This window comes from Saimiri boliviensis, chromosome 2, assembly GCF_048565385.1.
Source record: "Saimiri boliviensis isolate mSaiBol1 chromosome 2, mSaiBol1.pri, whole genome shotgun sequence".
Taxonomy (NCBI): domain Eukaryota; kingdom Metazoa; phylum Chordata; class Mammalia; order Primates; family Cebidae; genus Saimiri; species Saimiri boliviensis.
Window position 1 is genome coordinate 121,155,352 of NC_133450.1, and position 15,629 is coordinate 121,170,980.

Sequence of the window (15,629 nt, forward strand, 5' to 3'; positions counted from 1 at the left end):
CTTAAGTCTACATTCAATAGGTGGTAAATTATTCTGCTAGTGGAATATAGCAAAGAAAAAAATCAAGATTATAACAGGAACAAAGTTAAACTAGACATGACTCAGAGAAATGACTTACCTCAGAAAAAAACCCACTGTATTTTGATGATGGGCTCTCTGTCTGTGAAGAACCAGAATCACTGGAGTTAATCAAATATGTTCGACTATCATGGTGTAATTTTTCAGGCAGGTGGCCTGCATAACCCAGTTCATTTTCTTTATTTGCCATGTCACAGCCCCCACTTCCAGGGGACTGTTTTTTTCTGTAACAAGGACTTGGAAAGGGATGATGAACTTTCTTTCTGCGATAGATCACTTTACGAAGTTTATCTGGGCTTTTCACAGTTTGTCCAACTGTTCTGTAAAAAAAAAAAAAATATTTTCTTAAATAAAAAAGAACCATATGAAATCCTTTAAAAGTTTTTAAACAGCGAGTTAACAGGCCATACTTTGTGACTGTAATCCACTAAAATTAGAGGTAAATAGAATTTTAAAAATCTTAATTCTGAGTTTGAAGAGGAAAGTAAAAGGAAAAGTACAAATTATCGGAAAGACATTTTATATCAAATAAAAATGAAAGCAGACATAATAACTAGATGCTTTTACCAAATCAAAGGATGACATTTTATACCAAATAAAAATGAAGGCAAGACATAATAACTAGATGCTTCTAAAAATGAATGATTAAAGGCCATTCTGGGAGTAAGAAAATGATAACACTTTCTAGACACCTAATCTAACAAAGTGGCAAATAGATTGCAAGCTTGAATATTTTAAAGTTTATTTTAATTAAGCTGAAGTATATTAATTTATTTGAGTAACACAGAACACAATACAAGAAACCTCATGGTTTAATATAGTGGTTCTTAAATGTTTTAGTGTCAGGATGCTTTGCACTCTTAAAAGCTGTTAATAACTCAAAGTAATATATATATATATATATTTTTTTTTAATTAATTTTTTTTTTATTGCATTTTAGGTTTTGGGGTACATGTGATGAACATGCAAGATTGTTGCATAGGTACACACATGGCAGTGTGCTTTGCTGCCTTCCGTCCCCTCACCTGTATCTGTCATTTCTCCCCATGCTATCTCTTCCCACCTCCCCACCCCCCCGCCCCTCCCCCATTTCCCCCCAACGGACCCCAGTGTGTAGTGCTCCCCTCCCTGTGTCCATGTGTTCTCATTGTTCAACACCCGCCTATGAGCGAGAATATACGGTGTTTGATTTTCTGCTCTTGTGTCAGTTTGCTGAGAATGATGGTTTCCAGGTTCATCCATGTCCCTACAAAGGACGTGAACTCATCGTTTTTGATGGCTACATAATATTCCATGGTGTATATGTACCACATTTTCCCTATCCAGTCTATCATCGTTGGGCATCTGGGTTGGTTCCAGGTCTTTGCTATTGTAAACAGTGCTGCAATGAACATTCGTGTGCACGTGTCCTTGTAGTAGAATGATTTATAATCCTTTGGATATATACCCAGTAATGGGATTGCTGGGTCAAATGGGATTTCTATTTTTAGGTCCTTAAGGAATCGCCACACTGTCTTCCACAATGGTTGAATTAATTTACATTCCCACCAACAGTGTAAAAGTGTTCCTAATTCTCCACATCCTCTCCAGCATCTGTTGTTTCCCAATTTTTTAATGATCGCCATTCTAACTGGTGTGAGATGGTATCTCAATGTGGTTTTGATTTGCATTTCTCTGATGACCAGTGATGATGAGCATTTTTTCATATGTTTGTTGGCCTCCTGTATGTCTTCTTTTGTAAAGTATCTGTTCATATCCTTCGCCCATTTTTGAATAATATATTTTTTGAGATGGGGTCTTGCTCTGTTGCCAGGATGGGAGTGCAGTGGTGCTATCTCAGTTCACTGCAACCTCTGCCTCCCAGGTTCAAGTGATTCTCAGCCTCATTGAGGTTCAAGTGATACCTCAGCCTCCTGAGTAGCTAGGACTACGGATGTGTACCACCACGTCCAGCTATTATTTGTATATTTAGTAGAGACAGGGTTTCACCATGTTGGCAAGGATGGTCTCAATCTCTTGACCTTACTGGCCTCGGCCTCCCAAAGTGTTGGGATTACAGGCATAAGCCACCACGCCTGGCCAAAATAATTTTTTATGTGAATACTATCTATTGATATTTACCGTGTAAAAACTAAAACAAACTTTAGAATTTGTTAATTCATTAAAAAAATAGACTAATTACATATTAACATGAAACATTTTACTAAAACCCCATATTTTCTTTTTTTTTTTTTTTTGAGACGGAGTTTCGCTCTTGTTACCCAGGCTGGAGTGCAATGGCGCGATCTCGGCTCACCGCAACCTCCGCCTCCTGGGCTCAGGCAATTCTCCTGCCTCAGCCTCCTAAGTAGCTGGGATTACAGGCACGCACCACCATGCCCAGCTAACTTTTTGTATTTTTAGTAGAGACGGGAAAACCCCATATTTTCTAAAATAATTTTTTAAAAACTGAGAAGGATGGCACTGTTTTACATTTTTATTTATCTCTAATATCTGGTTTAACAAAAGACAGCTGAGTTTTCATTTCTGCTTCTCCATTCAGTCTATTGTGATATCAAACGGCATATAGCTTCTTGAAAACTTATACTGTACCCTCAAACAAGAGAATGAAAATGAAGACAATGTCTTGGTATTGCTATGAAAAATGAATAGTCCTCAGGGACCTCCAGGTCCTCAAATCACACTTTGAGAACCAGTGGTTTTATAGAAAGTGCCTTTAGAGTTAAGGGGATCTGAGAAATGAATGTCATTCTTACCACTTTCTAGCTAAATGATTCTGAACAAATCACTTAACTTAAAATCTCTGATCTTAAGTTTTCTCATCAACTGTTAGGGGTAATGATATCTATAGAGTAGGACTGTTGTAAGGAGCAGACACAATATTGATGTGTTTATCAGTGCAGCTGTTTGACAGTAAGTTAATTATTATTATGATAAAAGAGAATACTTATCTTTTCCCTTTGGTCATCCTTAGGAAAAAGGAAAAAGAAAAAGCTGGATCATCCTTACCCAGCTTTCATATTTGTTGTTTCCCACAATCTTTAAAGAAACTCTTACCTATTTATGTAAGCAGCCAAATGTTTTGGAGATTTCTTAACCTGAAAAATGAAAGTAGACAGTTGATGTTAGAAACAAATGCTTGGTGCCTCAAAGAAGAATCAGCACTCCAACAAAAAGCTTTCTCAACAAGGCAATTTACTTCTGCCCAAGGGTGCCACTCATGCCTGGTGTGATCACAAAAGCACACCGGGCAAGGGAGGGGAAGCGTTTCTTACCCCTAATGTAGCTAGTCCCTACTGCTGTGTCACTCCCCTACTGGCTAGGGTTGAACTGAACAGTCTAAGCTAATTCCAATTGGCTACTTTAAAGAAAACAGGAATATGAGCTGGAGTGATGGGGTGAGCAGTTTCAGTGGGAAGGGTGGTTACAGAGCAGGTGACTAAGGATGACTAAGGACAGAGCAGGTGACTAAGGATGACTAAGGACTCTAAATATGTGAGTATACAGGTGAGAAGGGGGTTGTTTACTGAAACTAGGGGCAAGGAGGTGTAAAGAACGAGGAAGTTAAACATTTTTTTTTCTTTTTCTTTTTCTTTTTTTTTTTTTTGAGATAGAGTCTGGCTCTGTTGCCCAGGCTGGTGTGCAGTGGTGAGATCTTGGCTCCCTACAACCTCCACTTCCCAGCGATTCTCCTGCCTCAGCCTCCTGTGTCACTGGGACTACAGGTGTGCATCACCATGCCCAGTTAATTTTTTGTATTTTTAGTAGAGATGGGATTTCACCATGTTGGCCAGGATGGTCTTGATCTCTTGACCTTGTGATCTACCTGCCTCCGCCTCCTGAAATGCTGGGATTACAGATGTGAGCCACAGCACCTGGCCGAGGATGTTAAACTTTAAAATGAAGAACAAAGAATAAGGAAGCTAAACATACTGACATACTGGTCTCTGAAGAGGAACTCAGAACTCACTGTACTTTACAGTTGAGGCATATTTAAGTCCTTTAATAGTTATATAAATTTTGTGATATCAACAAATCTAAAATTCAACAGGTTAAGTTTTTCAGATTAACGTTTTCTCTATTCTAATTCTGTAGTCTAAATCAACACACAACAACATCATATGTAGTTATTTTTGGCAAAGCAACGTATCTGATACGGTTTGGCTGTGTCCCCATCTAAATCACATCTTGAATTGTAGTTCCCATAATTCCCACGTGTTGTGGGAGGGACCCAGTGGGAGGTAACTGAATCATGGGGGTGGTTTCCCCAATACTGTTCTCATGGTAGTGACTAAGTCTCACGAGATCTGATGGTTTTGTAAGGGGAAACCCCTTCTGCTTGGTTCTCATTCTCTTGTCTGCTGCCATGTAAGATGGGCCTTTCGCCTTTTGACATGATTGTGAGGCTTTTCCAGCCATGTGGAACTGTGAGTCCATTAAATCTCTTTTTTTAGAGATAATCCAGTGTCAGGTATGTTTTTCTCAGCAGAATGAAAACTGACTAATACAATATCCACCTCCCTATTTTCCACACTGCTAGTCGCAAATTATACTGCAACTTAAAGGATGCTTATTAAGTAAGTTAAATTTTAATCTTTTTTGTTGTTGTTTCTGTTGTTATTTTAGAGACAGGATCTCCCTTTATCACCCAGAATGAAGTACAGTGGTATGAACATAGCTCAATGCAATCTCAATGCCCTGGGCTCAAGTAATCTTCCTACCTCAGCCTCCCCAGTAGCTAGGACTATAGGTGCAGGCCACCACACCCAGTTAATTTTATATATATACATATACATATATATATATATATAGATAGATAGATAGATAGATAGATAATTAAAATGAATACATAAATAAATATATTTATTTATTTATTTTTGGCCAGGCACAGTGGCTGATGCCTGTAATCCCAGCACTTCGGAAGGCCGAGGCAGGGAGATCACCTGAGGTTGGGAGCTTGAGACTAGCCTGACCATCATGGAGAAACCCCGTCTCTACTAAAAATATAAAATTAGCCAGGTGTGGTGGCGCATGCCTGTAATCCCAGCTACTCAGGAGGCTGAGGCAGGAGAATCACTTGAACCCGGGAGGCAGAGGCTGCAGTGAGCCGAGATCACACCATTGCACTCCAGCCTGGGCAACAAGAGCGAAAGTCCATTTCGAAAAATATATATACGTATTTTTTTTTTTTTTGGTAGAGATGGAGTCTCACTATGTTGCCCAGGCTGGGCTTGAACTCCTGGGCTCAAGCAATTCTCCTGCCTCAGTCTTCCAAAGTGCTGGGATTATAGGCGTGAGCCACCACGCCTGGCCTGAATGTGGTTTAAAAGAAAGTATAGTGTGCTAATGACCCTCACAGTAGTAAACAGAAAGTACCTCTGAAATTCATCTTAAACTAAAATATTTATATTATATCATATCAAAACAGTATACTAACTAAAGACTTTTTTTTTTTTGAGATGGAGTTTTGCTCTCATCACCGAGGCTGGAGTGTGATGGCGTGATCTAAGCTCACTGCAACCTCTGCCTCCCAGGTTCAAGTGAATTCTCTTCCCTCAGTTTCCCAAGTGACTGGGATTACAGGGGCCGACCGCTATGCTCTGTTAATTCTTTTTTCTCTTTTTGAGACAGAGTCTCACTCTGTCACCCAGGCTGGAGTGCAATGGCATGATCTTGGCTCACTGCAACCAGTGCCTCCTGGATTCAAGCAATTTTCCTGCCTCAGCCTCCCGAGTAGCTGGGATTACAGGCATCCACCACCACACTCAGCTAATTTTTGTATTTTTAGTGGAGACAGGGTTTGGACCATGTTGGTCAGGCTGGTCTCGAACTCCTGACCTCGTGATTCACCTGCCTCGGCCTCCCAAAGCACTGGGATTACAGGCATAAGCCACCATGCCCAGCCTAACTAAAAACTTTTTAGAGCTTATAGAAATATAATGGTTAATACCTTAAAAAAAAAAAAAAAAAAAGAAATATCATGGTTATACTTCACCAATTCAACTTAATTCTGGGAGATTAAGCAGAATTATTATCCTCCCATTGTTTACACAATTCAACTAGAGATATCTAGAGACCTGACAGTTTAAATTGTCTTACCTGTTTTCTAGAAACCATGGACTTACCTCCTTCATGTTCTTATTAGTGAAATTAGAGATCTTTTTTCTAGGAAGATCAATGAAATGACCCTCAATCTTATTACAAAAGTTCCGTTTTTTAACATTGTGGGTTTCCGATGCCATAATCTCTTAAGTACCTAGACAAAAAAATAAAATAGAAAATTAAAAAAGCATCAAGAGCCTAATCATTTTTTTTTTTTAAGGACAGAATCGCACTCTGTCACCCAGGCTGGAGTGCAATGGCATGGTCTCAGTTCACTGCAACCTCTGCCTCCTGAGTTCAAGCGATTCCCATGTCTCAGTCTCCCATGTAGCTGGGACTACAGGCGCATGCTACCATACCTGGCTAATGTTTGAATTTTTAGTAGATACAGAGTTTCACTGTGTTGGCCAGGCTGATCTCAAACTCCTGACCTTGTGATCTGCCTGCCTCGGCCTCCCAAAGGGCTGGCATTACAGGTGTGAGCTACCGAGTCTGGTGTGAGCCACTGTGTCTGGTCCAAGCCTGATCCTTTTTAACATACATACAAACATACAATAACAGCACCATGCTATATAAAAAAGGCAGAGGACATCACTTTAATCTACACATTTTTTACACTTTATTTTTTGTCTTTTTTTTCCCTTTTGTGAAGAATGGGGTCTCAATATACTGCCCAGGCAGGTCTCAAACTCCTGGGTTCAAGCTATCTTTCTGCCTCTGCTTTCCTAAGAGCTGGGATTATAGGCGTGAGACACTGCGTCCAGCCTCCACATTTTTTAAAACCTTAAACATGGAGGAAGCACAAGGCAAGGAATTCCAGGAAATTAAAGATCTTTCTGTCTTCCTTCTTTTTCTTCTTTTTTTTTTAAATAGAGTTTTGCTCTCGTTGCCAGGGCTAGAATGCAATGGCACGATCTTGGCTTACTGCAACCTCTATCTCCTGGGTTCAAACAATTCTGCCTCAGCCTCCCAAGTAGATGGGATTATAGATTATAGGCATGTGCCACCATGCCCAGCTAATTTTTTTTTTTTTTTTTTTTTAGCAGAAATGGGGTTTCACCATGTTGGTCAGGCTAATCTTGAACTCCTGACCACAGTTAATCCATCTGCCCCGGCCTCCCTAAGTGCTGGGATTACAGGCATTTGCCGCCGTGCCCAGCCTAACCTCATTCTTTAGTTGGAACCAGTTAAAATAATATTGTATTTTTTTAAGCCGGGCGCGGTGGCTCAAGCCTGCAATCCCAGCACTTTGGGAGGCTGAGGCGGGTGGATCACGAGGTCAAGAGATCGAGACCATCCTGGTCAACATGGTGAAACCCCGTCTCTACTAAAAATACAAAAAATTAGCTGGGCATGGTGGCGTGTGCCTGTAATCCCAGCTACTCAGGAGGCTGAGGCAGGAGAATTGCCTGAACCCAGGAGGCGGAGGTTGCGGTGAGCCGAGATCGTGCCATTGCACTCCAGCCTGGGTAACAAGAGCGAAACTCCGTCTCAAAAAAAAAAAAAAATTGTATTTTTTTTTCTTTTTTTGCCAAAGCAACACATCAGTCTCCCCATTTTCCATGTCACAAGCCATTTATTAAATGTACAGGTTACGAAATCAGGTCTATACAATAGTGATATCTATGACATCCAAATGTACAGAAACCTAAAACTGTAATCAAATCACTGGGTCAAATACAACCCTAAGCAACAAAAAGAACCAAAATTGGACTACATACAGCTGTCTTGTCCTATGGCTAATCCTTAAATTCTTATTTAATTTTTATAGACAGCTCTCCAAAGCTCTCTTCTACCTTTGGAAAAAACAATCTATGCTCTCCTATTTTATTAGTTATATCTAAAGAGGGTCTAAAGAGGAGGTAGTGATGGAAATAAATGCTATGACTTAATTTATATAACAGGAAATTTGTGATTTCCTCACTTGCACTCCGGTTTCACACTGGAAATTTTAGGTCATGCCCTGAATATAAACTCCTCCCTTATTCTTTTTTTAAAACATCTACTAACTGCCGGGCCCTGGCAATAATGTAGATGATGCTCAGAGATCCTGTTCTAAAGAATCATTAAGGAGACTTTTAAAAAATACATTTTTGTAGGCCTAAACTTAAGAGACTATAACTCAGTACGTCTCTCTGCAGTTGAGCCCAAAGCAATTAGATTTTTAAAAAGCTCCACAAATATTTGACGCATTCTCCAAAAATATGAACATATACATAAAATTTTACAAATAATTTCAGCATTTTCTAAGATTTCTTATAGTGAATCAATGCACAACACTTCCACATGTACTCCAGGTTAAGAAACCTGCAGAGTAAGATTTTCTGAAAAGCAGATAAATAACTGCAATAATATAGTAAGTACCGTGACAGAAGGACATCCATAAATCAGCAAAGTTTAAACAAGAAGAGTCTTAAAGGAGAAACTGCACCCTGAGAAAATAGCATGTGCAGAACTGAAAGGCATGATGCAACATGGTTTGTTTGGCAATCTCTTAAGTAGAGACCTGTGGCTGGAGCTTAGGTTGGGGGCCACTTGCCATAGAATGAGAAATGAGGCCAGAGAGGTTAGATCATAAAGGATCTTGTCCACAATGCTACAATGTAAGCTTTTTTTCCCCAAAAAAGGGACTTTTAGTTAAAAAGATAATGGATTGAACACATGCAATTACCTCTAACCTTCCCTGAAACTCCATTAAAATGACAACAAAAGGTTTGTAAAGATATAAAACCCATGAGGACAAAGAAGATCAGGTGATGGCAACATTTTGGAAACTGCAAAGCTAAAAGTGGTAAGTCGGTTAGGTGCGGTGCCTCACACCTGTAATCCAAGCAATTTGGGAGGCGGAGGCGGGCAGATCACCTGAGGTCAGCAGTTCGAGACCAGCCTGCCCAACATTGTAAAACCCCGTCTCTACTAAAAATACAAAAATTAGCAGGGTGTGGTGGCAGCCACCTGTAATCCCAGCCTGAGTGACACAGCAAGACTCCAGCTCAATCAATCAATTAATCAATCAATCAACATGGTAACTGACTTGGCAGATCTGAGAAAGCCAGATCCTAAATCTGCAATAAGGAAAGTGAAATGCAGAATCCCCCAAAAGTTAAGGAAATGGCAATACCAAGGACATCAAGAAGTAGAGATAAAAGTAATCCTAAGAACAACTAGACAGATTGAATATCCATTTAAGATAGAGTTGGCTTACTAGATTATCTTCCCCATTCCAGTAAAAAAAACTGGAGTTTTATTCTGTAGAAATGTAAAACAGAGTCCTTGGGAGGAATATATATATATATATATTTTTTTTTTTTTTTTTTTTTTTGAAATGGAGTCTCACTCTATTGCCCAGGCTAAAGTCCCGTGGTGCGATCTTGGCTCAGTGCAACCTCCACCTCCTGGGTTCCAGTGATTCTCCTGCCTAAACCTCAGTAGCTGAGATTACCGGCTCCTGTCACCATTTCTGGCCAATTTTTGTATTTTTAGTAGAGACAGGGTTTCAACATATTGGTCAGGCTGGTCTCGAACTCCTGACCTCAAGTGATTTACGCACCTCAGCCTGCCCAAGTTTTGGGATTACAGGTGTGAGCCACCACAGCCAGCCTAGGAACATATTCTAAAAAGGGAAATCAACTGAAAGTTTACATACTAAATGTTGAGACTGCTAAATTTGTTTCTACCACTTGCCTCACAGAGGCTTGCAACCAGGCTTAGAGTGCAAAGGATACTTCCTCAGAAACTCTGACCAGCCCTATAGGGACACACAAACACACACACACACGCTTACTTCCCCCTAAAATACTAACATCAATGGTGGTCAGTTTCCAAAGAACATCAAGGGTGGTCAGTTTCCAAAGAACTATTCTGTTTGTCAACTAAGGTGGTGGTTACCTAATTATCAAAACTAACAGAGCCATACACTAAAACGGGTAGATTTTTATTGTATGTAAATTGTACTTCAGTAAATCTTTTCTTTTTGAGACAGAGTCTTGCTCTGTTGCCAAGGCTGGAGTCCAGTACTGCGATCTCAACTCACTGCAACCTCCACCTCCTGCATTCAAGCAGTTCTACTGCCTCAGCCTCCCAAATAGCTGGGATTACTGGTACATGCTAATTTTTGTATTTTTTAAGTACAGACAGGGTTTCACCGTGTTGGCCAGGCTGGTCTTGAACTCCTGACCTCGTGATTCACCCGCCTCAGCCTCCCAAAGTGCTACGATTACAAGTGTGAGCTACTGTGCCTGGCCAATAAACCTAACTTTAAAAAAATCTTTGAAAGAATAATTGCATCCACAAAACAAAAGTGAGACCAAAAAAACCTCAACAAGAATACTCCTAAAAATTAAAAATAGTAAAGATAGCAAAAAACTCAACAGAAGTTGGAAGAGAAACCTCAAGCTATCTCCCAGAACACAGGAACAAAAGAAAAAAAATCACAAGCCTGGCTTAGAGGGACCAACATCCAAATAAAAAGAACTTTAGAAAGAGTACAGGACAGTAAAAGAGAAATCAAATCAAATAGATAATTTAAGAAAACTGTACAAGGTTGACGGACATAAATTTCTTGATGAAAAGGGTATCTTAATGTATGAAAACAGGCCTACAAGGCACATCATTGTTAAATTTCAGAGCATTAGGGAAGGTAGAGAAGGTAAAAATATACAAACAAATAAAATAAAAAATAAATCCTAAAATCCAAACGTGGTCATGTAAAAATGACAGATATAGAGCAAAGCCTTCAAAATTCTCAGGTAACCTAAAATTTTGTTTCCAACCAAATTATCAATCAAGTATGAGGGTAGGAGAAAGATTATCTTCAGATATGCGAAGTTCCCAAAAATTTACTCACAGTAAGCAGTAAGAGAAGGATAAATAAAAAAAAAACCCAGAAAGATAAGAAATATGGGAGGAATTTCCTAGGATGATTATGAAAGAAGATCCCAAGATGAAAGCTGTGCACCAGAAGAAGTGGAAAACTGATCTACATCAGAGTACAGTAGCAGAGTAAGGAAGAAGTATCCACAATAATGAAATTAATTTATAATAAATACCTGGTGTTCATTACAGAGGAAATGAAGACAAGTGGAGAAGAGTTAGAAGGAATGGCAAAGTTTTCGAGTGCTATAAGAAAATAACTGTCCACCCAGATTCCTATGCGCAGAAAAGATAGCCTTCAGTAATGAAGAGAAAACTATGACAATCTCAAATGAAAGAAAATTAAGAGAATTTGTTACCAGCAGATCTACCCTAAAACAATGATTACAGGAAGTTCTCTTTAGCCAAACAAAACAAACAAACAAACAAATGATGGAAGGAGGAATCTTGGAATAGCAGGGAGACAGAAAATGGTGCAAAAATATAGGAAAACGCAACAGACTTTCATTCTTGAGTTTTCCAAATTATGTTTAATTTTTTTTTTTTTTTTTTTTTTTTTTAGAAGTGAAAGGTCTCACATATTTATTACTGAACCCAGGCAACCAAAACCTTTTTTTTTTTTTAAACATGAATAATGGAAGCACTGTGGGTTGTACTAACTAATGCCTTCCTAACAGATACAGAAAGGAATCTATTCAAACGTCTCCCGATAGCTTGGTTTAGTAACACTCGATTGTGACCTTCGGACAGCATGAATATGTGTGCCATCGCATGTGTGATTTCTTACAGACCAAGCTTGGTTCTTCTCCAGTGTCTCCTTTTGGAGTTGTACCTGATTTTATTACCAGTTTTCATCTGAAGCCACTGGGGAATGGGACAATTTTGCTTTTGTTTCTTGGCCAGGAATCACTTAATCCTGAAAGTCTTGTGAGAAGACATGGCGAGAAACGGAGTAAAGCACACACCACGATGGCGGAGAAAGGAAGAGAGGAACTTTTTTTTTTTTTTTTTTTTGAGATGGAGTTTCGCTCTTGTTGCCCAGGCTGGAGTGCAATGGCGCGATCTCGGCTCACCGCAACCTCCGTCTCCTGGGTTCAGGCAATTCTCCTGCCTCAGCCTCCTGAGTAGCCGGGATTACAGGCACACGCCACCATGCCCAGCTAATTTTTAGTATTTTTAGTAGAGACGGAGTTTCACCATGTTGACCAGGATGGTTTCGATCTCTTGACCTCGTGATCCACCCGCCTCGGCCTCCCAAAGTGCTGGGATTACAGGCTTGAGCCACCGTGCCCGGCCATGTTTAATTATTGAAGTAAAAATTATAACCCTATCTGATGTTGTTCAAAACACAGTAAACAAACTAAAACTTTTATAGGATAAGTAGTGGAAGGTAAAGGGACATAAAAAGTAAAATTTCTACATTTCACTCAAACTGATAAAATGACCACATCAGTAGATTGTGTTAGGTATGTACAATGCAGTAACTAGAGCTACCACTGAAAAGGCAGTACCAAGAATCATACTCAACAACACTACAGATAAATCAAAATGGAATGAGAAATGTGTTTAAGTAACCTGGAGAAAGGCAAACAAAACAAAATAACAAACAAACAAAACCAGGGAAACCAAACAAGAGAGAATAGAAAACAAAAAATAAAGTGATAGACTTAAGCGTAAGCTCTGACATACTGATAACTGCATTATATGTAAATGGTCTAAAAGTCATTTAATTAAAAGTCAGAGATTGACAGAGTAAATTTAGAATCATGACCTAACTATATGCTGTCCACAAGAAACTCACTTCAAAAATAATGATATAGGCATGTAGAAAGTAAAAGGAAGGGAAAAATATGTATCAAGCAAATATTAACTTTTTTTCTCCCTTAATTTGCTCTGTCACCCAGGCTGGAGTGCAGTGGTGCAATTTCAGCTTGCTGCAACCTCCCGCCTCCCTTGATCAGGCAATTCTCTTGCCTCAGTGGGACTATAGGTGCCCGCCACCACACCTTGTTAATTTTTCTATTTCTAGTTGAGATGGGGTTTCACCATGTTGGTTAGGCTGGTCTTGAGCTCCTAACTTCAAGTGATCTACCCACCTTGGCCTCCCAAAGTGCTAGTATTATAGGTGTGAGCCACTGTACCTGGCCACAAATATTAACTTTTAAAAAGCAGGCCAGGTGCAGTGGCTCACCCCTGTAATCCCAGCACTTTAGTAGGCTGACAAGGTAGGAGGATTGCTTGAGTGCAAGAGTTCAAGACCAGCCAGGGGAACATACTAAGATTTCATTATAATAAAAATAATCTAATACAAATATAAAATAAGCAACACACACATATGTGTGTATATGTATATATATGTACATACAGGGATACTCAACCAAATGTGTGTGTGTGTGTGTGTGTGTGTGTGTGTGTGTGTACATACAAGGCTGAGTATCACTTACCAGAAATCCTGAAATGCTTGGAACCAGAAGTGTTTTGGAGGTTTTATTTTTTCAGATTTTGAAATATGTACATTATATACTGGTTACACATCCCAAATCCCAAATGCCAAATGCTTCAATAAGCATTCCCTTTGCATGCTCAAGAAGTTTCAGTGCTCAAAAACCCTTGGATTTTGGACCATTTCAGATTTGGATTTTTAGATTTGGAATACTCAACCTGTATGTGCTTTTAAAAAATCTATACAGTTATTTTTTCCTCTAGATAATAACATATGATTATGGATAGTCTGCTCCTCTTTCACATGGCAAACATGTTTATTTCTTCATAGGCTAAAATAGTTTTCTAAAACTTAAGAATGAAAGACTTTACATCATTAGTCATTATAAAATGCAAGTCAAAACTACTTGCAAACCTGTTGCACAAGCAATGAGATAATGCTTCATAATCAGTACAATGGCTATATTAAAAAAGACAGTAACAATGTTGAGAAAGACATGGAAGAACTGGATCTCTCATGCATTACTAAGTAAATATAAAAATACATTCGAACTTCGGAAAATAACATAGCAGTTTCTTAACTTTTTTTTTTTTGAGACGGAGTCTCACTTTGTTGCTCAGGCTGGAGTGCAGTGGTGCGATCTCAACTTGCTGCAAACTCCACCTCCCTGGTTCTCTTGCCTCAGCCACCTGAGTAGCTGGGATTACAGATGTGTGTTACCATGCCCAGCAAATTTTTGTATCTTTAGTAGAGATGGGATTTCACCATGTTGGTTAGGCTGGTCTTAAACTCCTGACCTCATGATTTGCCTGCCTCGGCCTCCCAAAGTGCTGAGATTATAGGTGGAAGCCACTGCACCCAGCTCTTAAAATATTAAATACAGATTTATCATATGACCCAGCAACTCTACTTCTACATAAAAATCCAAAAGAAACAAAAACGTAATGTCCCCACAAAGATATGTATGCAAATGTTATAACATTATTCAGAATAGTCAAAAAGCAAAAAAACAGCCCAAATGTCCCTCAACTGCTGAATAAATGAAATGTGGTAAATCTGTATGAAATATTATTCAGAAACAAAAAGGAATGAAGTGGCCAGGTGTGGTGGCTCACGCCTGTAATCCCAACACTTTGAGAGTCCAAGACAGGCAGATCACCTGAGGTCATGAGTTTGAAACCAGCCTGGCCAACATGGTGAAACCCCATCTTGACTAACAATAGAAAAAAAAAAAAAAAAAAAAAAGCTGGGAGTGGTGGCACATGCCTGTAATCCCAGCTACTTGGGAGGCTGAGGCAGGAGAATCACTTGAACCCGGGAGGCAGAGGTTGCAGTGAACCCATAACCATTGCACTCTCCAGTCTGGGTGACAGGAATGAAACCTCATCCCTGCCCACCCACCCCCCCAAAAAGAATGAAGTATCAATACATCTACAACATGTGTGAGTAGTGTGCTAAGTGAAAGAAGCCAAACATAAAAGACCATATATTACTTGATTCAATTTAAATGAAAATGTCTATAAAAATAAAATTTATAGAGGTAGAAAGCAGATGGGTAGGTGTGTTAGGCTAGGATAGAAGTGGTAATAATTGTATATATAGATAGGCACAAGGTTTCTCTCTGGGATGATGGAAATATTCTAACATTATATTGGGGTTTACAATTGCACAATTCTGTGTATACTTACAATATGCTTACAATCAGTAAACTACATTTTTGTGCATTTAAAACAGGTGAATTTTATGGTATATAAATTATACTTCAATAAAGCTTTAAACAGAGTGAAGGAAATCAAAACTGTAATGGTAAAGTCTCATTGCAAAGAATTTATACATTACAAATTCCATTTTGTTTCTTATCTCATGTATTTGGTGGCACCTTTCTTGGAGCAACAACATAGGATTATTCCTTTTCCACCAAGAGTATTTGACAATGCAACTGAAACTAGTTTAAAGCAATGGTCCAGTCCTCTATGAGCTTTCAAACTGCTATTTGATAATATACAAAAAAGTGAACAATCTGAAATGGTATTAAGGGGTGAAGACAGTGATTAAAGAAACTGGAAATGATAGTCTTTAAATGAAAAAAAAAAAAAAAAAAAAAAAAAAAAAAAAAAAAAAAAGGAACCAAAGA

The 15,629-nt window shown here is 39.0% G+C and overlaps 1 protein-coding gene across 3 annotated transcripts in view; it reads right to left on the reverse strand.

Annotated features, from left to right (window-relative positions):
• The window catches only part of KATNBL1 (katanin regulatory subunit B1 like 1), an 87,404-nt gene that overhangs the window by 12,961 nt on the left and 58,814 nt on the right, over nucleotides 1-15,629 (reverse strand). For all 3 annotated transcript variants that reach the window (XM_074394156.1, XM_074394157.1, XM_039462774.2), the window contains exons 2-4: nucleotides 6,204-6,334; nucleotides 3,136-3,176; nucleotides 119-398 (exon numbers count right to left, since the gene is read on the reverse strand). In XM_074394156.1, the coding sequence (XP_074250257.1) occupies nucleotides 119-398; nucleotides 3,136-3,176; nucleotides 6,204-6,320 (438 nt within the window). In that variant the 5' untranslated portion in view covers nucleotides 6,321-6,334. The remainder of the gene's footprint in view (nucleotides 1-118; nucleotides 399-3,135; nucleotides 3,177-6,203; nucleotides 6,335-15,629) is intronic.